The sequence below is a fragment of the Oncorhynchus keta genome, chromosome 21 (genome assembly GCF_023373465.1).
Source record: "Oncorhynchus keta strain PuntledgeMale-10-30-2019 chromosome 21, Oket_V2, whole genome shotgun sequence".
Classification (NCBI taxonomy): Eukaryota; Metazoa; Chordata; class Actinopteri; order Salmoniformes; family Salmonidae; genus Oncorhynchus; species Oncorhynchus keta.
The window spans coordinates 9,269,853-9,291,363 of record NC_068441.1 but is presented as its reverse complement, the minus strand read 5'-3'; the positions used below and the strand labels follow the sequence as shown (position 1 = coordinate 9,291,363).

Here is a 21,511-nt window from a genome sequence, read left to right as displayed (position 1 = left end):
TTTGAACCATTCCATTGTAGATTTTGCTTTATGTTTTGGATCATTGTCTTGTTGGAAGACAAATCTCCGTCCCAGTCTCAGGTCTTTTGCAGACTCCATCAGGTTCTTCCAGAATGGTCCTGTATTTGGCTCCATCCATCTTCCCATCAATTTTAACCATCTTCCCTGTCCCTGCTGAAGACAAGCAAGCCCAAACCATGATGCTGCCACCACCATGTTTGACAGTGGGGATGGTGTGTTCAGGGTGATGCGCTGTGTTGCTTTTACGCCATACATAACGTTTTGCATTGTTGCCAAAAAGTTCAATTTTGGTTTCATCTGACCAGAGCACCTTCTTCCACATGTTTGGTGTGTCTCCCAGGTGGCTTGTGGCAAACTTTAAACAACACTTTTTATGGATATCTTTAAGAAATGGCTTTCTTCTTGCCACTCTTCCATAAAGGTCAGATTTGTGCAATATACGACTGATTGTTGTCCTATGGACAGAGTCTCCCACCTCAGCTGTAGATCTCTGCAGTTCATCCAGAGTATTCATGGGCCTCTTGGCTGCATCTCTGATCAGTCTTCTCCTTGTATGAGCTGAAAGTTTAGAGGGACGGCCAGGTCTTGGTAGATTTGCAGTGGTCTGATACTCCTTCCATTTCAATATTATCGCTTGCACAGTGCTCCTTGGGATGTTTAAAGCTTGGGAAATCTTTTTGTATCCAAATCCGGCTTTAAACTTCTTCACAACAGTATCTCGGACCTGCCTGGTGTGTTCCTTGTTCTTCATGATGCTCTCTGCGCTTTTAACGGAACTCTGAGACTATCACAGTGCAGGTGCATTTATACGGAGACTTGATTACACACAGGTGGATTGTATTTATCATCATTAGTCATTTAGGTCAACATTGGATCATTCAGAGATCCTCACTGAACTTCTGGAGAGAGTTTGCTGCACTGAAAGTAAAGGGGCTGAATAATTTTGCACGCCCAATTTTTCAGTTTTTGATTTGTTAAAAAAGTTTGAAATATCCAATAAATGTCGTTCCACTTCATGATTTTGTCCCACTTGTTGATTCTTCACAAAAAAATACAGTTTTCTATCTTTATGTTTGAAGCCTGAAATGTGGCAAAAGGTCGCAAAGTTCAAGGGGGCCGAAAACTTTCGCAAGGCACTGTAGCTTCCATCCCTCTCATCGCAGCTACCTGGGCTCGAACCAGGAACACATCAACAACAGCCACCCTCGAAGCAGCGTTACCCATGCAGAGCAAGGGGAACAACTACTCCAAGTCTTAAGAGCGAGTGACGTTTGAAACGCATTTAGGGCGCACCACACTAACTAACTAGCTAGCCATTACACATCGGTTACACCAGCCTAATCTCGGGAGTTGATGGGCTTGAAGTCATAAACAGCGCAATGCTTGGAGCACAGCAAAGAGCTGCTAGCAAAACGCACGAAAGTGCTGTTTGAATGAATACTTACGAGTCTGCTGGTGCCTACCATCGCTCAGTCAGACTGCTCTATCAAATCATAGACTTAATTATAACATAATAACACCCAGAAATACAAGCAGGGTCATTAATATGGTCAAATCCGGAAACTATTATTTCGAAAACAAAACGTGTATTCTTTCAGTGAAATACGGAACCGTTCCGTATTTTATCTAACGGGTGGCATCCATAAGTCTAAATATTGCTGTTACATTGCACAACCTTCATTGTCATGTCATAATTACGTAAAACTCTGGCAAATTAGTTCACAATGAGCCAGGCAGCCCAAACTGTTGCATATACCCTGACTCTGCGTGCAAGGAACACAAGAGAAGTGAGACAATTTCACCTAGTTAATATTGCCTGTTAACCTTTCTTTTAGCCAAATATGCAGGTTTAAAAATATATACTCCTGTGTATTGATTTTAAGAAAGGCTTCCCTGTTTATGGTTAGGTACACATTGGAGCAACGACAGTCCTTTTTCACGAATGCGCACCACATCGATTATATGCAACACAGGACACGCTGGATAAACTAGTAATATCAAAACATGTGTAGTTATAACTAGTGATTATGATTGATTGTTTTTTATAAGATAAGTTTAATGCTAGCTAGCAACTTCCCTTGGCTCTTACTGCATTCGCGTAACAGGCAGGCTCCTCGTGAGGCAGGTGGTTAGCGCGTTGGACTAGTTAACCGTAAGGTTGCAAGATTGAATCCCTGAGCTGACAAGGTAAAAATCTTTCATTCTGCCCCTGAACAAGGCAGTTAACCCACCGTTCCTAGGCCGTCATTGAAAATAAGAATGTGTTCTGAACTGACTTGCCTCGTTAAATAAAGTTGTAAAAAAAATGGTTTTTTAAAAATGTATATATATATATATATATATATATATATATAAAATATAATATACTTTAAAAAAGTATTTTTTAAAATATATACACACACACACTTTAAAAAAAATATATATATATACATATATATACACACACACTTTAAAAAAAAAATATATATATATATATATATATCAGACCAGAGAATCTTGTTTCTCATGGTCAGAGTCCTTTAGGTGCCTTTTGGCAAACTCCAAGCGGGCTGTCATGTGCTTTTTAATGAGGAGTGACTTCAGTCTGGCCACTCTACCATAAAGGTCTGACTGGTGGAGTGCTGCAGAGATGGTTGTCCTTCTGGAGCTGTCATAGTGACAATCGGGTTCTTGGACACCTCCCTGACCAAGGCTCTTCTCCCCCGATTGCTCATTTTGGCCGGGCAGCCAGCTCTAGGAAGAGTCTTTGAGATACCAAACTTCTTCCATTTAAGAATGATGGAGGTCACAGTGTTCCTTCAATGCTAAATACATTTTTTATTAGCTATCCCCAGATCTGTGCCGCGACACAATCCTGTCTCGGAGCTCTACGGACAATTCCTTAGACCTCATTACTTGTTTTTTGCTCTGACATGCATTATCAACTGTGGGCCCTTATATTAGACAGGTGTGTACTGTTCCAAATCATGTCCAATCAATTGAATTTACCACCGGTGGACTCCAATCAAGTTGTAGAAACATCAAGGATGGAAACAAGATGCTCAATTTCAAGTCTCATAGCAAAGGGTCTTAACACTTATTTTAATATATTTGCAAAATATCGTTATTATAGTGTGTAGATTGATGAGGGAAAAAAAGTGGAAAGGGGGTCTGAATACTTTCCGAATGCACCGTAAACTATACAAAAAGTGAACAAAAACATTGCCTAAATACAATCAGAGAAACCTTCTATCCTGACACTGCATAATGCTAGTCAAACACTACACGAACTGCAATAAATTGGGTGACTTCCAATGTTCACTCTAAGCGCACCTCTAGGACTGCCGCACAGAGAAGACCCAAGAGATTGAACTTCACGCTATTAGTTTGCACAATATAGATACGTTTTTTTTCTGTGATCGAATCAACATTATATCAGCCCCTTTTCGATGCAAAACAAAACCAAATGAACTTTGCAAGATTGAGTCTGATTTTGTTGTAGGCAGAGCACAACAGAGTAGAATTCTATTGGCGGGTACAGTGGTTCCTCCTTTAAAAGTTGCATCATACTGCGGCACACCCTGCATGCTGCTGCAACATTCTGTGGCACGTCATTTCATTCTCAGCCATTTCTTCTGTTACTGCAAGTTATTGCTAGTTTCACCACCAGAGGACATCTTTTAGAAGCACTTGGTTGTATTACGCATTGGCATTACCAGAGAATTTAAAACCTTTTTTGTAATGACATAGTATATGGGATTGATTAAGAAATTTGGCTTAATTAATTTGATTAATATTATGGTGTTTCCATTCATAGAAAAATTGTCCGTTTGTGAATTCAGACCATTTTGCACTCTGAGTGCACACAGGATATTTGGGGTGAGGAGTGGGATTGATTTGAGCATTCTGGCCTTACAACGGCAGTCAAGCACCCAAGCTTACGTTGTCTAGCTTCTTCCAGACACAAATGAGACCACTTTGAACATTTTACTCACCCTAGCAGAGCTGGAAAGGCAGTTGGTGTTAACCAGAGTGTTGGTGACTAAATGTGCTGCTGGAAACAATTTAATTACCATTTTTTTCTGACGTTTCCTGACACCGGCCATATTCAACGGCTGTTGAGTGCTCATAAAGTAATTATTCTGCGCTCTGGTACACTCAGAGGAGTGTTCTGAAATCTGTGTAGATAGTAGGCTGACATTTAACAACATTCTTTTCTGATAAAAACGAGTTCATTGCATCTGCCGTGGAGCCCGGTTCCATAATATGACCATATTTCCCCTTCCCAGCTGCTTGCCGTCATTTTGAAGTAATCGCGAAAAAACAGACCTTATTTTAGTGCGTTTCTCACCCTGCTAGCTCCTATTAGTTATTTTGAGCACCGTGGCACCAACTCGCCTTCTGAACTTTCTATTCCCAGCTTATTGTTCAACGTCACAATGACTGCTTCGCTATTGTAGGTAATATATATTTTTTTTTTCATGTCAGGTGTAACCGGTGTGAAATTGCTAGCTAGTTAGCGGGGTGCGCGCTAATAGCGTTTCAATCGGTGACGTCACTCGCTCTGAGAACTTGAAGTAGTTGTTCCCCTTGCTCTGCTAGGGCTGCGGCTTTTGTGGAGCAATGGGTAACGATGCTTCGAGAGTGGCTGTTTGTGTGTGCAGAGGGTCCCTGGTTTGAGCGAGTAGAGGGACTGGAGCTATAATGTTACACTGGCACTATTTTAAAATCAGGATAATCTCCTCTTTGTAATTATGTAAATCTGGGCAGCGAGCTCGTTTGTCATCGATCGCTAGACCAGAAAGTCTGAATTTTTTAAACTTTTTTATAGAATTCTTAGCATCACTACTATCAAAGCAGGCTCTGCGAACGTTAAATTCAATTAATTTGCTAGGGGGTCGCGCTAGTGTTCCAGTTTAGCCAGTTTAGTTCTTAAGACGTTTTTCAGCCTCGGATGAATTTTTACTCGTTCTATTGTCCAGCCTATAGATAGCCAGAGCAAATTTACAAAAGCACTCAAATATCCATTGAGAAAGCACAACGACTATACCATTTAGCTAAGCTAAGAATGACGAGAATAATCAAGTCAATAAACGTTGGGTAGTTAGATAGCGTCATCATTCTGCTCCCGAGTGGCTCGCTTGTGGGCGTGATGGCAGGATATTGTGGGCGTGATGGCAGGATATGGTAGCATCTTCGGTTGTGCGTCAAGAATTCTGCATATAGTAGCACGTTTGTATGAAGGTGTGGTTATTCATAGGCAAATTGTTATATGCTATGGAGGTAAATGTATTTTTGTAGAGAGCAAAACCTTTTTTATTTTCAATCAAAAATAATTGTTCTGAAAGCAACTTTTTTCCGACACAAAGTCAGTCAAAGCGGACACCTGCAAAGATGGCATCAATGGTATTGATGGATCCTAAAAATGGCATCTGCTGCTTTAGATTGAACGGTCATCTCAAGTTATTGTTTACATATCTATAAAAAAAACAAGCCGTTTTCTTTACTTTCAGAGAACGAGCTGACCAAGGGGTCGAAAATGTAGCTATTGCCAGATGTTCACTGTCCAAGGAACAGGCCGTGGAGGCTTGGCTGGCAAGTGTCCATAACCAGAGGTAGTTAAACTGTTATTTTTCTCCATCTCTGCCCATCTTGTTGTACATGGAACCTGTCTCACATGGATTTTAAAAATGACCTTAAGATGTCAGCTGCTAATTTTCAGATTTACACCACATAAACAGTCATTTTCACCAGACTATCTATTGCATGATTTTCCTGGGGGTTAGCCTTGCAATAACCAAGTGGTGAGACACATAGCCCTCTATATTTAATTGTTTCAGGTACACTCTGATAGGTGTCTGCGTCACATACAGTATCTTCTATTGACATTATCTTTATTGTTTGCCATCATGTGTCTGTTTTTCAGCATAAAGTACTCTGTAGCCACTTAGTGTGGACACCAGGTGAGACCTCTCTTCACTTCATCCCTCTGCCCCTTCTCCCAAAATCCTCTAGGTTATATCAGCTGTTTTACTGAAAGAAGTTAATTATCCAGGTGTTATAATTGCATCATTATAAAGCATTTATGATCATTTTAATATTTATAAATACAAGTTCAATCTGTACTTCAAACATAGGCTTCATTAATGCCATTCAGACTTGAAATTGATACAACAACTATAATAGCTGTGGTTCATTGATTGGTATGAATATTAGTTCAGAACTAATGTTTTAGGGTCCATACACAGATTGGCTACATACTGTAGCTAGCCACACATCCATAGGCATACAGTTATTTTTATCCTTCACTACACAATAAGCAAGTCAATTGTTAGCTAGCTGTGTTACTTCAGCTGCATTGCGGGGCAAGCTTATACAATTGTACATTCAATTTGCAGTAAATGCTTTAGCTAGCTAGATTCTTTACAGCCACTGTTTCACAAGACGACAGCCTGGTTTGCTGGTTCTCAGGAGTCCCTAAAACATTAAACACAAATTACAAATTAATTATCCTAACACTAGCAAGCTGGCTAATGTTAGCTAGTCAAATAACTTGCTAAATAGCAATTTGTGAATTAGCTTTATGACCCAAAAAAATATGCACAAACGTTTCTCTACATTAACTAGCATATTCCTCTCAATTGTACATGTTTTGCTTGACATTATAATAACTTACATCTGGTTCCACCGTAATGTTTTGTCAGCAATCTTTGTTGAAGAACGCCACAAGGCAAGTCTGGCTCGCGACAGAATTCATCATTGGAACCACTCGATATGATTGGTCATATAATAAAAACCTTGGGACCTAAATGCATAACGAGTGCGCCAACTCCCCCTTGTGGTGGTCTGGAGAATTGAAGCCGTGACGCTGGGTACCTCCAAGTCCCGCAGTGCAAAGCTTGCAACTTTTAAAGGAGGAACCACTGTAGCACTCTAGGGGTCTTTCAATCACCAGCGAGTGAATGAACGCGTTCTTCAGATCAGAGCCACACGTGAACATTTGTTATTATTTGATAGTTAAAGAGTTATTAGCCCAGTTATAGGTAAGTAAGTATAGGTCAGTAATGGGAAGCTACTGCTTCCAACAAGAGCACAAAACATGTAGGCTACATTTCAAGTGGTCTTTGAAAAGCCAGTCAGGTAAAAAGCTTATGCCTTAATTAAAGAGGCAGTGTTGTATTTTTAAGACAGGATTGAATATGCAAATAAGCCAATAGGCAGTGGGGAAGCCTACATTGTCTAATTCACTATATGGTAATAATAATTTATTGTATTTTGTAAAGCGATTTCTTGCATCATACAACAAGGTACAAAGCAATTTACAGTCACCCATTTGGCCCATGGTATTAGACAAGTTTTTTTTTTTTATCATTAATGTCAAGCCCTTCATAATGAAACATTTTTTTTTAAGTATACAAAGTAGGCCTGCATTGAACACCACATATAGGCTACTGTGGGCTATATCATAGAAATCAAAAGCTATTTCAAAGTTAAAAATTGTGTGTGATTTGCTCCATTGGTTTTGTTGGTAGACCTACATTATGCTCAAATAGCCACAATCACCTATTGGCTACTGTCTAAAACTGTAAGGGTACAGCCTCACGGCAAAATTCTCACAACATTCAAGTTTCCGCTCACAAGACCTACACTGCTCAGTGCCCCAAAAAATTACAGGTAACATTGATGACATCACAAATTTGCTTTGATGGAAATACCACAGTCAATCTCCCAATTACAAAATATTCTATACACAAAAGACAATCATGTCACAATCTTACCTGAATAAAAATACAATTTTTAACTTGCCTAGTTATATATATATATATATTCTTCCCCAGATGACACTACCGCTGAGCTGTTTCTTTCCCTGTCTCGTGTTGTGACAGACACGGATGGAGTTGTGATCCAGAGGGATGGCCATGGTGGAAAGAGGCGTGTGTGAGGGCCAGCCCAGCTCTTACCTTCCCTTAGCTCCCTGGGTAATTATGTGCTCCATTCTGTCATCCCCAGGAGACTCTTGGCTGAGTGAACACATCCCCCCTCCACAGTCCATCACGCCCAGCAGCCCCCCCGTCCCCGTCACAGCACGACCGGGCCCAGCCACTCCAGCCCACACTGACAAGGGGATCCCCTTGTCCCTCCGAATCCCCCCCGTACCCTCTGCTCTCGGTTCTTCTTACGGCTACTTTGCCTCCCCATTGTCACTCTACACGTCTCTCAGTCTCGTTCTCTCACTTGCTCGCTCCCTCACTCCACCCTCTGAGGACAAGTTCAAGTCAACAGCTCGTTCTATCAACGTTTCGCCATTTGTCAGACTGCCAAATGGGCCATTCAAAATCACTCACATTCTCTCAAATCTCATGAAGTAATTAAATACTCTGAAATCCGCCAATTAACACATTAAGATTAGGGCCTACCTGCTAATGCTTAAGGATTAATGCAGATGCTGATAAGCATAAGCCTTTACAAATACAGATGGAGTGTGTAAGCATGTCCTTCTTAAGTAATTCCATTAGTCTTGACAATTCGTGTTAATGTGACAGCGGTAAAATCCACAGATTATAATGACTATGGCTGGGCGATATGACGATATACATTGTGTGATCGATAGAAATAATCAAGAGTAAGAACCTTTTATTTGTTGAGTATAATTCAACATGTAATAAGAAATAGGCCTTTACATGAGGTCATTTTATATAAACTATTTATTCATTGAATTTACAGAAAATGTGCTATATCGTGATATGAAATCGGGACCTATCGGGACATGAGATTTTGGCCATATAGCCCTAAATGACTATTCTATAATTTTAACAGACACGCACGCACACTGTAGGCTATTATTGCTTTTAGTGTGACCGGATCAAAGCGGTCAAAAGAGGATATAAATATTCAAGTAGGCCAAAGACTTATTATTCAATTACCATTGAAGTCCTTGTCCATTGTGAGGCTACACTAAAATAGAGCAATACATGCCTCAAATTCCCTCCACTTAGGTGAAGCATATTCTTGCAGAGCAGAACATTTGTGAGTGTGCTAGTTCAGTCAGTCCTACTGCAAACCTCAGTTTAACACCATCACACTAAACTGACAAACACTCAAACATCTGGACTAGTCGACCGATTATGATTTTTCAATGCCGATACTGATTATTGGAGGACCAAAAAAGCCGATGCCGATTAATCGGCCGATTTAATTTATATATAAAAATATTTGTAATAATGACAATTACAACAATACTGAATTAACACTTATTTTAACTTAATATTATACATCAATAAAATAAATTTAGCCTCAAGTAGATAATGAAACATGTTCAATTTGGTTTAAATAATGCAAAAACAAAGTGTTGGAAAAGAACGTAAAAGTGCAATATGTGCTATGTAAGAAAGCTAACGTTTCAGTTCCTTGCTCAGAACATGAGAACATATGAAAGCTGGTGGTTCCTTTTAACATAAGTCTTCAATATTTCCAGGTAAGAAATTTTAGGTTGTAGTTGTAGTTATTATAGGACTATTTCCCTCTATACCATTTGTATTTCATTAACCTCTGACTATAGTATATACTACACACCTGCTTCTGCCTACCACCGCTCAGTCAGATACTTAGATACTTGTATGCTCAGTCAGATTATATGCAACACAGGACACTCTAGATAATATCTAGTAATATCAACCATGTGTAGTTAACTAGTGATTATGATTGATTGTTTTTTATAAGATAAGTTTAATGCTAGCTAGCAACTTACTTTGGCTTACTGCATTTGTGTAACAGGCTGTCAGTCTCCTTGTTGATTGCAACGAGAGAGAGGCAGGTCGTTATTGTGTTGACTAGTTAACTGTAAGGTTGCAAGATTGGATCCCCCGAGCTGATAAGGTGAAAATCTGTCTTTCTGCCCCTGAACGGGGCAGTTAACCCACCATTCCTAGGCCGTCATTGAAAATAAGAATGTGTTCTTAACAGACTTTCCGATTGTTATGAAAACGTGAAATCGGACCTAACTAATCGGCCATTCCGATTAATCGGTCGACCTCTAATCTGGACATCAAAATGTCGATGCTAAGCGTCAACAGGTTACAATCTGCATACCAAACAGTAGCTGAGTTAACGCAATTCTAATAATTTGGTTTGGAATATGAGAATCACCAGCGCGACGCACAGCAGTGAGCCAAAAATCCTACCTATGAACAAACATGTCTGGAACAAAGTGGCAAGCAACAATCAACAAGGAACGTCACGTCCCCCAAAACCACAGCCTGAGGCGTCACAACAACCAAAGAGCATTAGCACCTGATCCCAACCATTAATCAAGTCAAAAAGGCCCCGCCAGGACCTGGAGCAGCTCAAGGTGCAGCATACCAACACACAGCACAGCCATCAGGAAAACTGTACTGATCCAGCAGCAAGATGTCACAATCTAGCACTGATTGGTTTCATGTGCTGGCTACTTTCGAATACGATAGCTGATCACTGCTGTCAGGCGTATGCTGCTAACGCAAAGATATACCAGAAGAGGCACAAGAATGCTTCAAAAAAACGTACTCCAACTATTAACAGCAGAACTCAGGAGGTCAGGTCACAACACACACAGTGCTTTCTTGTTGGAGAACCAAAGTGAGTGCAGTGGCAGTGCACAGATTTAGCCTACTTGGGCATTGTGTGAGAGTTGGGCCTCCCCATGCATGCATTTGTATAATTCATGCTGCTGCTCTGTGCTTTTCACGAGAATGCCGCGTGTAGCTTGTTGTTGGTCAATCACAAATCATCAAAGCAACGTTAGGCTAGTCAAAGATCCTCCACGTGGGGCAAAAGTTAGGAGAAACACTACATGACCAAAAGTATGTGGAAACCTGCTCGTCAAACATCTCATTCCAAAATCATGGGCATTAATATGAAGTTGGTCCCCCTTTGTCACTATAACAGTCTCCACTCTTCTAGGAAGGCTTTCCACTAGATGTTGGAACATTGCTTCCATTCAGCTACAAGAGCATTAGTGAGGTCGGGCACTGATATTTGGCAATTAGGCCTGGCTCGCAGCTGGTGTTCCTATTCATACCATTTGATGGAGTTGAGGTCAGGGCTCTGTGCAGGCCAGTCAAGTTCTTCCACACCTACCTCGACAACCTATTTCTGTATGGACCTTGCTTTGTGGTGGTGGTGGGGGGGGATGCTGAAACAGGAATGGGCACTCCGCAAACTGTTACCAATGTTGAAAGTACAGAATAGTCTAGAATGTAATTGTATGCTGTAGCATTCTGATCCTCCATACTTTACAGTTGGCACTATGCATTGGGGCAGTTAGAGTTCTCCTGGCATTGGTCGAACTCAGATTTGTCCGCCGGACTGCCAAATGGTGAAGCGTGATTCATCACACCAGGGAACACGTTTCCATTGCTCCAGATTCCAATGGCGGCTAGCTTTACACCACTTCAGCCGACACTTGGCATTGCACATTGTGATCTTAGGCTTGTCGCGGCTGAGAATTTTGTCGTGCTACGCGCTTCTGCACTTGGCGGTCCTGTTCTGTGAACTTGGTTGGCCTACAACTTCGCGGCTTAGCAGTTGTTGCTCCTAGACATTTCCACTTCACAATAACAGCAGTTACGGTGACCGGGGCTAATTTAGCAGGGCAGAATTGTTACGAACTGACTTGTTAGAAAGGTGGCATCCTATGATAGTCCCACGTTGAAAGTCACTCAATTCTTCAGTGAGATCATTCTACTGCCAATGTTTGTCTATGGAGATTGCATGGCTGGGTGCTCGATTTTATACACCTGTCAGCAATGGGTGTGGCTGAAATAGCCAAATCCACTAATATGAAGGAGTGTCCACCTACTTTTGTATATACATCTATCTAATAAATTGAGGAAGATGGAATTAAAATGTCAGCTGCTACTTTATATTCTGAATGGAGTTGTATGTAACTGTGTAAGATAAAGCGTAGCAGATGTTGTCCTGGGGGACAGCCCGTCGGGAAGTCCAAGATCCAGTTTCAGAGGAAGGGGTTCAGGGTCCTGAGCATAGTGATGAGTTTGGAGGGCACCAAGGTGTTGAACGCTGAGCTGTAGTCAATGAACAGTATTCTCACATAGGTTTTTCTCTTGTCCAGATGGGAGAGGGAAGTGTGGAGTGCAATAGAGATTGTGTCATCCGAGTATCTGTTGAGGCAGTATGCAAAAAGGAGTGGGTCCAAGGTGTCTGAGATGATGGTGTTGACGTGAGCCATGATCAACCTTTCAAACGACTTCATGGCTACAGATCTGAGTGATAAGGGGTGGTAGTGATTTAGACAGGTTATCTGGGCATTCTTGGGCACAGGGACTATGGTGGTCTGCTTGAAACATGTAGGTATCAGGGAGACAGACGGGGTCAGGGAGAGGTTGAAAATGTCTGAAGACACTTGGCAGCTGGTCAGCGCATTCTCTGAGCACGCATCCTGGTAATCAGTCTGTCCCCACGACCTTGTGAATGTTAACCTTGACTAGGGAGAGCGAGATCACAGTCATCTGCAACAGCTGGTGATCTCATGCATGATCCAGTGTTGCTTGCTGCAAAGCAAGCATAAAAGGCATTTAATGTTTGCTTGTAAGCAAGAATCAGGAGGATAGAGTTATGGTCAGATTTGCCAAAGGGAGGGCGAGCCTTTCACGCTGATCCCTCAGTTGGTAGAGCATGGCGCTTGCAACGCCAGGGTTGTGGGTTCAATTCCCACAGGGGACCAGTACGAGAAAAGTATGAAAATGTATGCACTCACTACTGTAAGTCGCTCCGGATAAGAGCGTCTGCTAAATTATGCAAATGTTAAAATGTTGTGAAACGGATCAGTTTCCCTGCAATAACATCACCGGACATGAGAAGTGCCGGTTCTGGATGTACATTTACTTGTTTGCTTATGGCCCTACACAGCTCGTCGAGTGTGGTCTCAGTGCCAGCATTGGTCTGTGGCGGTAAATATACAGCTACAAAAAAATATAGCTAAATAGGTAAATAGTTTTGTCTGCAGCTTGTCATAAGGTATTCTAAATCAGGCAAGCAAAAACGTCATACTTCCTTAAAGGGTAGAAAACACGCAACACAGGGTAGTCAAAGACTTAGTAACTTAGATGTAGTCATGATCTGGTCACCTATATGTGCAAAAAGTTGTTACATATTCAATATTTATTAACTTATTTCTGGATATCTTCTAAACTACCCACAATGCACTATTTCTCAACATCAAGTGGAGGATCTGCTTTGTGCTACTGAGCAGCTAGCTCAAGCAGGCCAACGTTAGCCACTAGCGATGACAGCATGTAATTACATTTCAAACCAAGTGTTGGTAGCGGTGAGCTACAATCCACCAAACGCAGGAAGTGTGATGTAAACAAGAAGTTGTTGGGCACGTGCGGTCATGAAGCATGATCTTCACAGACTTTGTGGCTGTGTTATCTATTTGGAACCCGTTAGCATGGCAGGCCCTGGTGCCTTCTTCCTGTGGACTCAAATCGATATAGAAAATCAAATTTTGTAGTACCTCGTCTGTTCTCCTTTTTGTTTTGTCAACTTTTCAGCATATTCCCTGTTTAGTATGCTATAGGAGTTGTGTAACTTTTCCAGCTTGGCTTAGTGCTAGCACGATAGCTGACGGATATCTGGAATCTATCCATTTGGGATTTCCCTGAGACTCTCCATCAGCCAGTGAAGCACCCACCTCCTCCTGGCTTTGGTAGCCAACTCAGATCCAAAAATAATTATGCATTTCCAAAACTTTGGTTTACTTTAATGTAGCTGTAAGCTAGGTGTTGATAGCAACTGGCTGACTCGTGTAGTGCTAACATAACATTAGCAGGCAAGTAGGGCTAACATTAGCAGGCTAGTTGGCTATCAACCTTGCAAGTTGGTTTGTAACAATAAATTAATTTAGTAATTGCTTGTAAGTTGCCTGACAATTACACTGAAACCAGTATTCATGACCACAAACGATTGTTTAATTTTAAGTTATTTCTGTTGGAGTTTACATTATAGAAGACAGGCCGGCTTGCCGGGTCCTCCATATAACATCACCTTACGGAATAATATTTTCCGACATTACTTCGGCATTCTGATCAGTTTTATGTAATAACTCAAACAATAGAAACGTGAGGTGCGACTTTGCATTAAGACTTGAGGTGTATACTAATGCAAATACATATGCTATGTTTATGCTACCTACCCTTTAACAAAGATCATGCATCAGCTGTTAAAGATACACACCCCTCCTCTCTTCGTCTTACCCGAGGCTGCCGAGCGGTCTTGACGATGCAATGAAAAAACAGCTAAATTTGTTAGCCATGTCCTTGTTCAGCCACGACTTTGATAAACATAGAATATTACATTTCTTTAGGTCCCATTGATAGAATACTATCGAACAGAGCTCGTCCAGTTTGTTCTCTAGTGGCTGTACGTTTGGCAATAGAACGTAGGGTATAGTAGTCTCATCAAAGTAGTCTCGTCTGGATGCCAGCTCATCTGCCTCACTTGCTTCTTCTTTCAAATCACAGAGATTAGGGCCTGGTCAGGAGTAGGGTTGAGTGGTATCCTGGTTTTCATATCATCATACCATCCATCATTCTCTCACCCCATGTGTACTAAACTGGTAATAATGTGACAGTCAAAATAAAAATGCCCAAAACCCAATTGGGGGTCTATTACCAGAATGCTAACAAAATTAGCACAAGTAATAGCAAATTTCCATGGAGCCTGCTAGCTAAATGTGATAAATTGCAAAGACAGGCAATCCAGCTCACAAAGTTTTACATATATAGGTAGGAGATACCGAATGTCATTTTTGGTGAGTTTAGACATTTACAAGCGAATGTGAACGAGAGAAAGTTGAAGAAAGTCTTCTACACCAAAGATTTTATAACTAACCCCATCTGTGTCAACACACTGTGTCTGTGTGGAGTCTGCTCTGCTTGGAGAAGAGGGGGGCGGAGCAGGTGGGCCGAGAACAGAGAGGAGAAAAAAATGAAGGAAATCAACATAGCAATGGCAGCTGTACAGATAACTCATGCAAAAGGCTTTGACTTCTCCAACATGGCAGAAAGCTAAAACAATATGATGCCCCGTCACCTTATTAATTCAGCCACATACTTAGATTAGGCCTGGTTCGCAGTTGACGGTCCAATTCATACCAAAAGTGTTTGATGGGGTTGAGGTCAAGGCCCTGTGCAGGCCAGTCAGGTTCTTCCACACCGATCTCAACAAACCATTTCTTTATATATATGGACCTCGCTTTGTGCACAGCGAGCATTGTCATGCTGAAACAAAACTGTTGCCACAAAGTTGGAAACACAGAATTGTCTAGAATGTAATTGTATGCTGTTGCGTTAAGATTTCCCTTCACTGGAACTAAGGTGCCTAGCCAAACCATGAAAAACAGCCCAAGATCATTATTCCTCCTCCACCAAACTTTACAGTTGGCACAATGCATTGGGTCAGGTAGTGTTCTCCTGATATCCAACAAACCCAGATTCATACACCAGACAGTGAAGTGAGATTAATCACTCCAGAGAACGCTTCCACCGCTCCAGAGTCCAAAGGTGGCGAGCTTTACACACCACTCCAGCCGACGCTTGGTCTTGCGCATGGTGATCTTAGGCTTGTGCGCGGCTGCTCGGCCATGGAAACCCATTTCATGAAGCTCCCTAAGAACAGTTCTTGTGCTGACGTTGCTTCCAGAGGCAGTTTGGAACGGAGTGTTTCAACCGAGTACAGGCGATTTTTACGCACTACGCACTTCAGCACTCACTGGTCCCGTTCTGTGAGCTTGTGGCCTACCACTTTGCAGCTGAGCTGTTGTTGCTCCTAAACGTTTCCACTTACAGCAATAACAGCAATTACAGTTGACACGGGCATCTCTAGTAGCGAAGAAATTTGACGAACTGGCTTGTTGGACATGTGGCATCCTATGACGGTGCCACGTTGAAAGTCACTGAGCTCTTCAGTAAGGCCAATCTACTGCCAATGTTTGTCTATGAAGATTGCATGGCTGTCTTCATATGGTCACATGCCACAAGGCAACTTTGAATCCAAAAACTGTCAATAGGCTGATGTTCTGGGCACAGAACTTGTGAAGAGGGAGGCAGTGAATTGTTACATGTTGAACTGAGAAACAGACTGTCTGGTGAATGCTTGAAGAAGTTAGTTTGAAAAGGTTTACAACTTGAATTCATAATGTCCAGTATTATGCTGAAAAAACAGACTGCACTTCTTATATTTGGCAGGAAAAAGCTTAAAAAATAAGTTAATTTTCTTTACATCCTGAATACTTTAAATATATATATTTTTTTATTGTACTGCATATATATTTAACTCATACCTTTGCATATGTTTCGTGTTTGCACAGGTTTACCATAGAAGTAAAAAAAATAATAAAGTGCAATGCTTTCTGTTTCTATAGGGTTAAAAAGCAATATTCTCATGTATTAACTTTGAAGGGCTCATAAAATGTTTGTTTTATTAAAGTACAGTATATTGTGATCTATCGTTATCGTCCAGAAAGTGGAAAATATTGTGAAATAAACTTTAGTTCATATCGCCCACCCCTACCAAAAACATACACTGTTAAAGTGTGAATGATTTGGCTGAGAGCATACTGCATCAAACAGAGAGAAAATATGCCTCATTAGTACTCATTACAATAAGAGCCAGGCTTTCAACAAGCAAACAACTGCATCAAAGGTTAACAATTCAGATCAAATGGGAATGTGACAACCCACTTCAATGATGTCATGCGATTCCATTTACCAAATAGAGGCAATTGGGCTGTTGCCAAAAGCTCCATGGTAAGGGGCTTGGACATACTTGGCATGACATCCCCTCATTAACATAAAGCATGCTAACTAACCCCCACGGTGACGTACCAGTATCTGTTAACTTGCCCGGGCCGGACCAAATCTGAACCAATCAGACGTAGATGTTTCACAAGTTTGGACAGCACAGTAGAGAACAGTATAATGTACAATATTCTACATAGGCTATCTACTTTGCTGCACTGTATATATATATATATATATGCCATTTAGCAGACGCTTTTATCCAAAGCGACTTACAGTCATGTGTGCATACATTCTACGCACTGTGATGTCCAAAATTGTGAAACATGGACGCCCATGATTGGTTCCGATTTGGTCTGGTACGGACCAACCAAATGTGGTTTTTGTGACACAGGAGGTTGGTGGCACCTTAATTGGGGAAAACAATGACTGGAGCGGAATGGTATCAAATACATGGCTTCCAGGTGTTTGATGCCATTCTATTGGCTCTGTTCCGGCCATTATTATGTGCGGTTCTCACCTCAGCAGCCTCCTGTGCCTTGGGAGCAGAGCTCATTACAACAATAGCCAGTGTGTAGAATAATACCCAAATACGCAAAAGAAGGATATTACATATTTGTACCTATTCAGGATACATCACCATGAAGAGAATGATATTCATTATAATGCATTTCTGTATAGTACAGATAAGGGACCTATGATGTAATTCCGTTGCCGTCATTTCGTTACCAGATGTAAATTCACCTCCTATAGTTAATAACCAAAATATTTTTTCAAACTCAAGGTATCACATCATAAAATCTGAGTGAGATTCTACCATAATTCTGTTACCAAACTTTGCATCTACACAGTTCTTCCAGTAAATGTGTTATGACATTCTCTGTGTAACTTGATCAAGTAGGTCTTGTGCTTAGAGTTGTATGGTTTAAACTTTGAAATCAATGTTTTTTGCTTGGCATACATTTTAAAACAAAAAACCTGAGTCAAAGCATAACTCCGTTAATGTGGAATTGCCCAGTACACAACACACATTTCGAATAGCAGTAAAACGGTCAGTGTTTTCCCAGTGGCAGACCAAAGGTGTCAGCAGAACACTCATTCTAAAACCACAGCTGGAAAGGTTAGAGCATGGAGGGACTCTTCTGCAGGCTCACAAATGACTCATCTATCTCTAGATTTCATTAGGCAGCTGATGATAAGTGCCTGTAAACTCACACTGACAACTGATCAGCAGTACCAAGAACTCAGGCTGGAGTGATAAACATGAAATTTAAAGGGAATCACGTAAAAAAATTCAGAATGCATATCGTGATGATGTCATCTTAGTTTCCCATTGCAGTGACAGCCCAGAAATAGGTTTCTAATGTGGGGGGGTCATTTCTCCCACTCTGCTGAGAAGTATTTATGCTCCACTCATACAGGAGTAATAAAGGCCTAGTGCACTAATTTGGTGGTTGAGAGGGAATAATCCCATTTATTTGTATATATGTTTTTTCTTTCTTTCAGGGGGTGCTGCAGCACCTCAGCACACCTAGCTACTTCCCACAGCTATGCCAACTACTGATGTTTAATCCTACAGGTAGCCTAAGTGATATATTCTAACAGATGTTTCAAGCTACAGATGTCTTGTTTCAATCTGGTGATACTAATGTCAAATTCAGAGATTCACTTGGGAGATGCTTTATTCTAGCAGCTCCATACAGCTATTATGAAGAAGTAAGGTCCCTCACTCCCACCCCATCCCCCTCTCTGGCTACCAACAGCACACCTAGACGACTCAATTCACTCACTATCCATACAATAATGAAATGCATGGCCACACAATGCAACATGCCTACGTCAATCAATAAATCAAAGTATTACTACGGAAATTGGAACACGATTAATGTTGATTTCAATCAATTGCGATGTTTTACTGCAAGAGTAAAACAACACCCGTTCAGACATACCTTGTGGATGTGCCCTTCCTCACATCGCATATGCTGCATTTGAAAGCCTCTGCACTGTTCTTGAAGGTGCAGACGCTACAGTCCCAATATCCGTCGTCAGCACTTGGTTTAGCTTGTCTTTTTGGCCTTAGAAATATAAAAATGTAAAGTCAAGTTAGTTTATTAGATATAATTAATTTGATAATGACTGTTGTTGGTGCTGACGACATGCAATACCCCTAAATTAAAAATCGGCTAACTTAAACCAATACAGAAGAAACAAATCGCTGTCAGGTTATCCATTCGAATCCCGAATATTCTACGCAGCGCGAGTTTCTCGATTAGATCAGTCACTAGCTCAAATCAAGGTCCTTGCTATCTTGGATCCTTGGGACGTCCCTATCCCATTGAAGTTCACGTTTAAAATTGTTATGGTAAGGGTTGTTATGGTTGGGGTAGGAGTTAAGATTTGGATAGGGATGACCCAATGATTCTGGATAGCACTAACCCTAGAATCAAGCGACCTAGCTCGAATTTCGGTTAGCTAGCTAGCTAACGTTACAACATTCGATTGTATCGCGGCTTAGCCTAATGTCTGTTCGGGGCTAAGCATGTTAACTAGCAAAACGAATGTCAAATAATGTCCATTCGACATTGATCTTCGAACGACTTCTGTTGACATTGAATATCATTTTCTAGAATGGCAGGCATATCCAAAGAAAAATTCCCTTTGTCTGAGAGTGACTGGTAGAGAGTCGGGAGCGAGAAGCCGCCATAGTGCCTGTGCACTATTCTAGCTCTGGCATACAAACTGAAAAAAGGGAGAAACACTCCTTGAGAAATCATCCGAATATCAACCGCAAACGACATGGAATTATCGCAAAACAAGTCTAAATCGACACAAAACCGACTGGGGTATACGGTTAAATACCTGGTAGGGCTTTTCTTGTCGCCCATGGTGAAGAACTGTCTTCCAAAAGAAGAAAAGGTCTTCAGTAATAATCAGTAATTGTTGTAGGTTCTGCGCGGAGGATCCAGATAGAACCGCTGCTAAAGCTGGCAGTTAAGCTCGCATTCAGCGGCAGGGCGACTGCACACCGCGTGACTCCAAGACGCCCAATCACCGCATGCCTCGGTTTAAAAGTCTGGTTGGAAATAAGAGAAATAGGTAGCTCGCTATATATTTCCCCGAAATATTATGTATCGAAATGAAATGATGCGGTTTATAGTCGAAATTTAGGAATAAGAGTGCCAGCCCAATGTATGTTCACAGGTTTCGTGAGTGTCATACTGTGCAGTACCACAGCACGAGCTGGTGTCATTCATTGCATTTTATCCCTACACACATTGAAGATGTAGCTGGTGGAGTTCATCTTGGGACACAGGTGCATAGAAAGTTATTTCCCATCATCCCTTTTCAATCGTGACAGGTGTAAGAGTCAAAATGTCTAGGACTACTAATAAACCAAATGCAAAAATGTATGTTGAGTGCTATCAGAGCAGTCCAGTCAATGTAGCCTGTAGGGCTTTTGTCCCTATCATACCTGTCCGTGAGATTAGCCTACTGTCTTTGCATTAAGACGGACATGTTTCAGTTGTTTCATCTTCTGTGGTTGTAGTGTGCCCACACTGCCTAACATTTGAAAGGACTAAAGGAAATGGGGATTGCCTTATGTTTCAAATAAGACGTGGAAGAAAGGATTTACCTCAGACACTAAACATTCACCTTGAATGATCATTTGTATTTAGATTACAAATGTTCACCTTACTCATCATTTCCAAAATTCCAGACATCCTGGAGGACCCCCATGAAGGCCTCCCTCCCTCCTGCACAGGACAAGACTCTCTGTGGAGGAGATGAAGAATGAATCATATAGCCTCATTAGCCACTTGCCATGGCTCCTGGTCCTATATGTATGCACGAATGACTAAATCGCTTTGGATAAAAGTGTCTGCTAAATAGCATATATTATTGTGAATCTCTCCCTTCTTCTATCCACCAAGTGGAGAGGAGAAGATACGATCCCTTCTGCTGTGTCACTGTCATTCTTATCACACCGGCTCTGCCCTCTACCCAGTGATTATACACTCTTAGAAAAAAGGGTTCAAAAAGGGTTCTACCTGGAACCAAAAAGGGTTCTTCAAAGGTTGTCCTATATGGGGACAGACGAATAACCATTTTAGGTTCTAGATATCTGCTTAGCTCATAGCATGCTGCTCTAGAGGCTCATCTGCACATCATGATATGAATAAACTGAATTCAATCATAACACCATTACGCATTGCCTGGCTCATTCTGTAATTAATTCAAGGGAAAATTGGGCATTTTTTTATGTTACAGTAATAAGGGAGACATTATAAGAAAAGCAACAAGTGAAAAGAGAATTGGGGGAGGGGACAGAGACGAGAAATGATACCATGCATTCGGCAATTCAAGAGTGTGACTGAAACAGCTCTACCCACATCAGAGTTCCTTCCTTTACTGAATCTTGTTATTGCTCAGAAAAATAATCTGTGATTGGCATGTTGCCAAGCTGTCAACAACCAAAAGTGCACGGTAGCTCTGACATACATTTCCTCTGACTGAATCTCTTTGGAAAAATACACATGGTGCTGAAGTTCTGGTATGATCAGTAAAATGTGTTTAACTCTGAGTGTAGTATGATGAGAGATTATACGTAGGGATTACAGTTGGCTCAATTACATACAGTTGAAGCCTGAAGTTTACATACACCTTAGCCAAATACATTTAAACTCAGTTTTTCACAATTCCTGACATTTAATCCT

The 21,511-nt window shown here is 41.2% G+C and overlaps 1 protein-coding gene across 2 annotated transcripts in view; it reads right to left on the bottom strand.

Annotated features, from left to right (window-relative positions):
* Positions 1 to 20,020, bottom strand: part of LOC118400074 (RING1 and YY1-binding protein B-like) — a 43,894-nt gene extending 23,874 nt beyond the window's left edge. Inside the window, exons 1-2 of one of the 2 annotated variants that reach the window (XM_035796484.2) lie at positions 19,656 to 20,020; positions 18,746 to 18,871 (exon numbers count right to left, since the gene is read on the bottom strand). In XM_035796484.2, coding sequence (XP_035652377.1) covers positions 18,746 to 18,871; positions 19,656 to 19,681 — 152 coding nt within the window. In that variant the 5' untranslated portion in view covers positions 19,682 to 20,020. Of the gene's footprint in view, positions 1 to 14,889; positions 14,930 to 18,745; positions 18,872 to 19,655 lie in introns of those variants that run through there. The other variant, XM_035796485.2, reaches the window with a different exon arrangement.
* Positions 20,021 to 21,511: the final 1,491 nt, after the last annotated feature.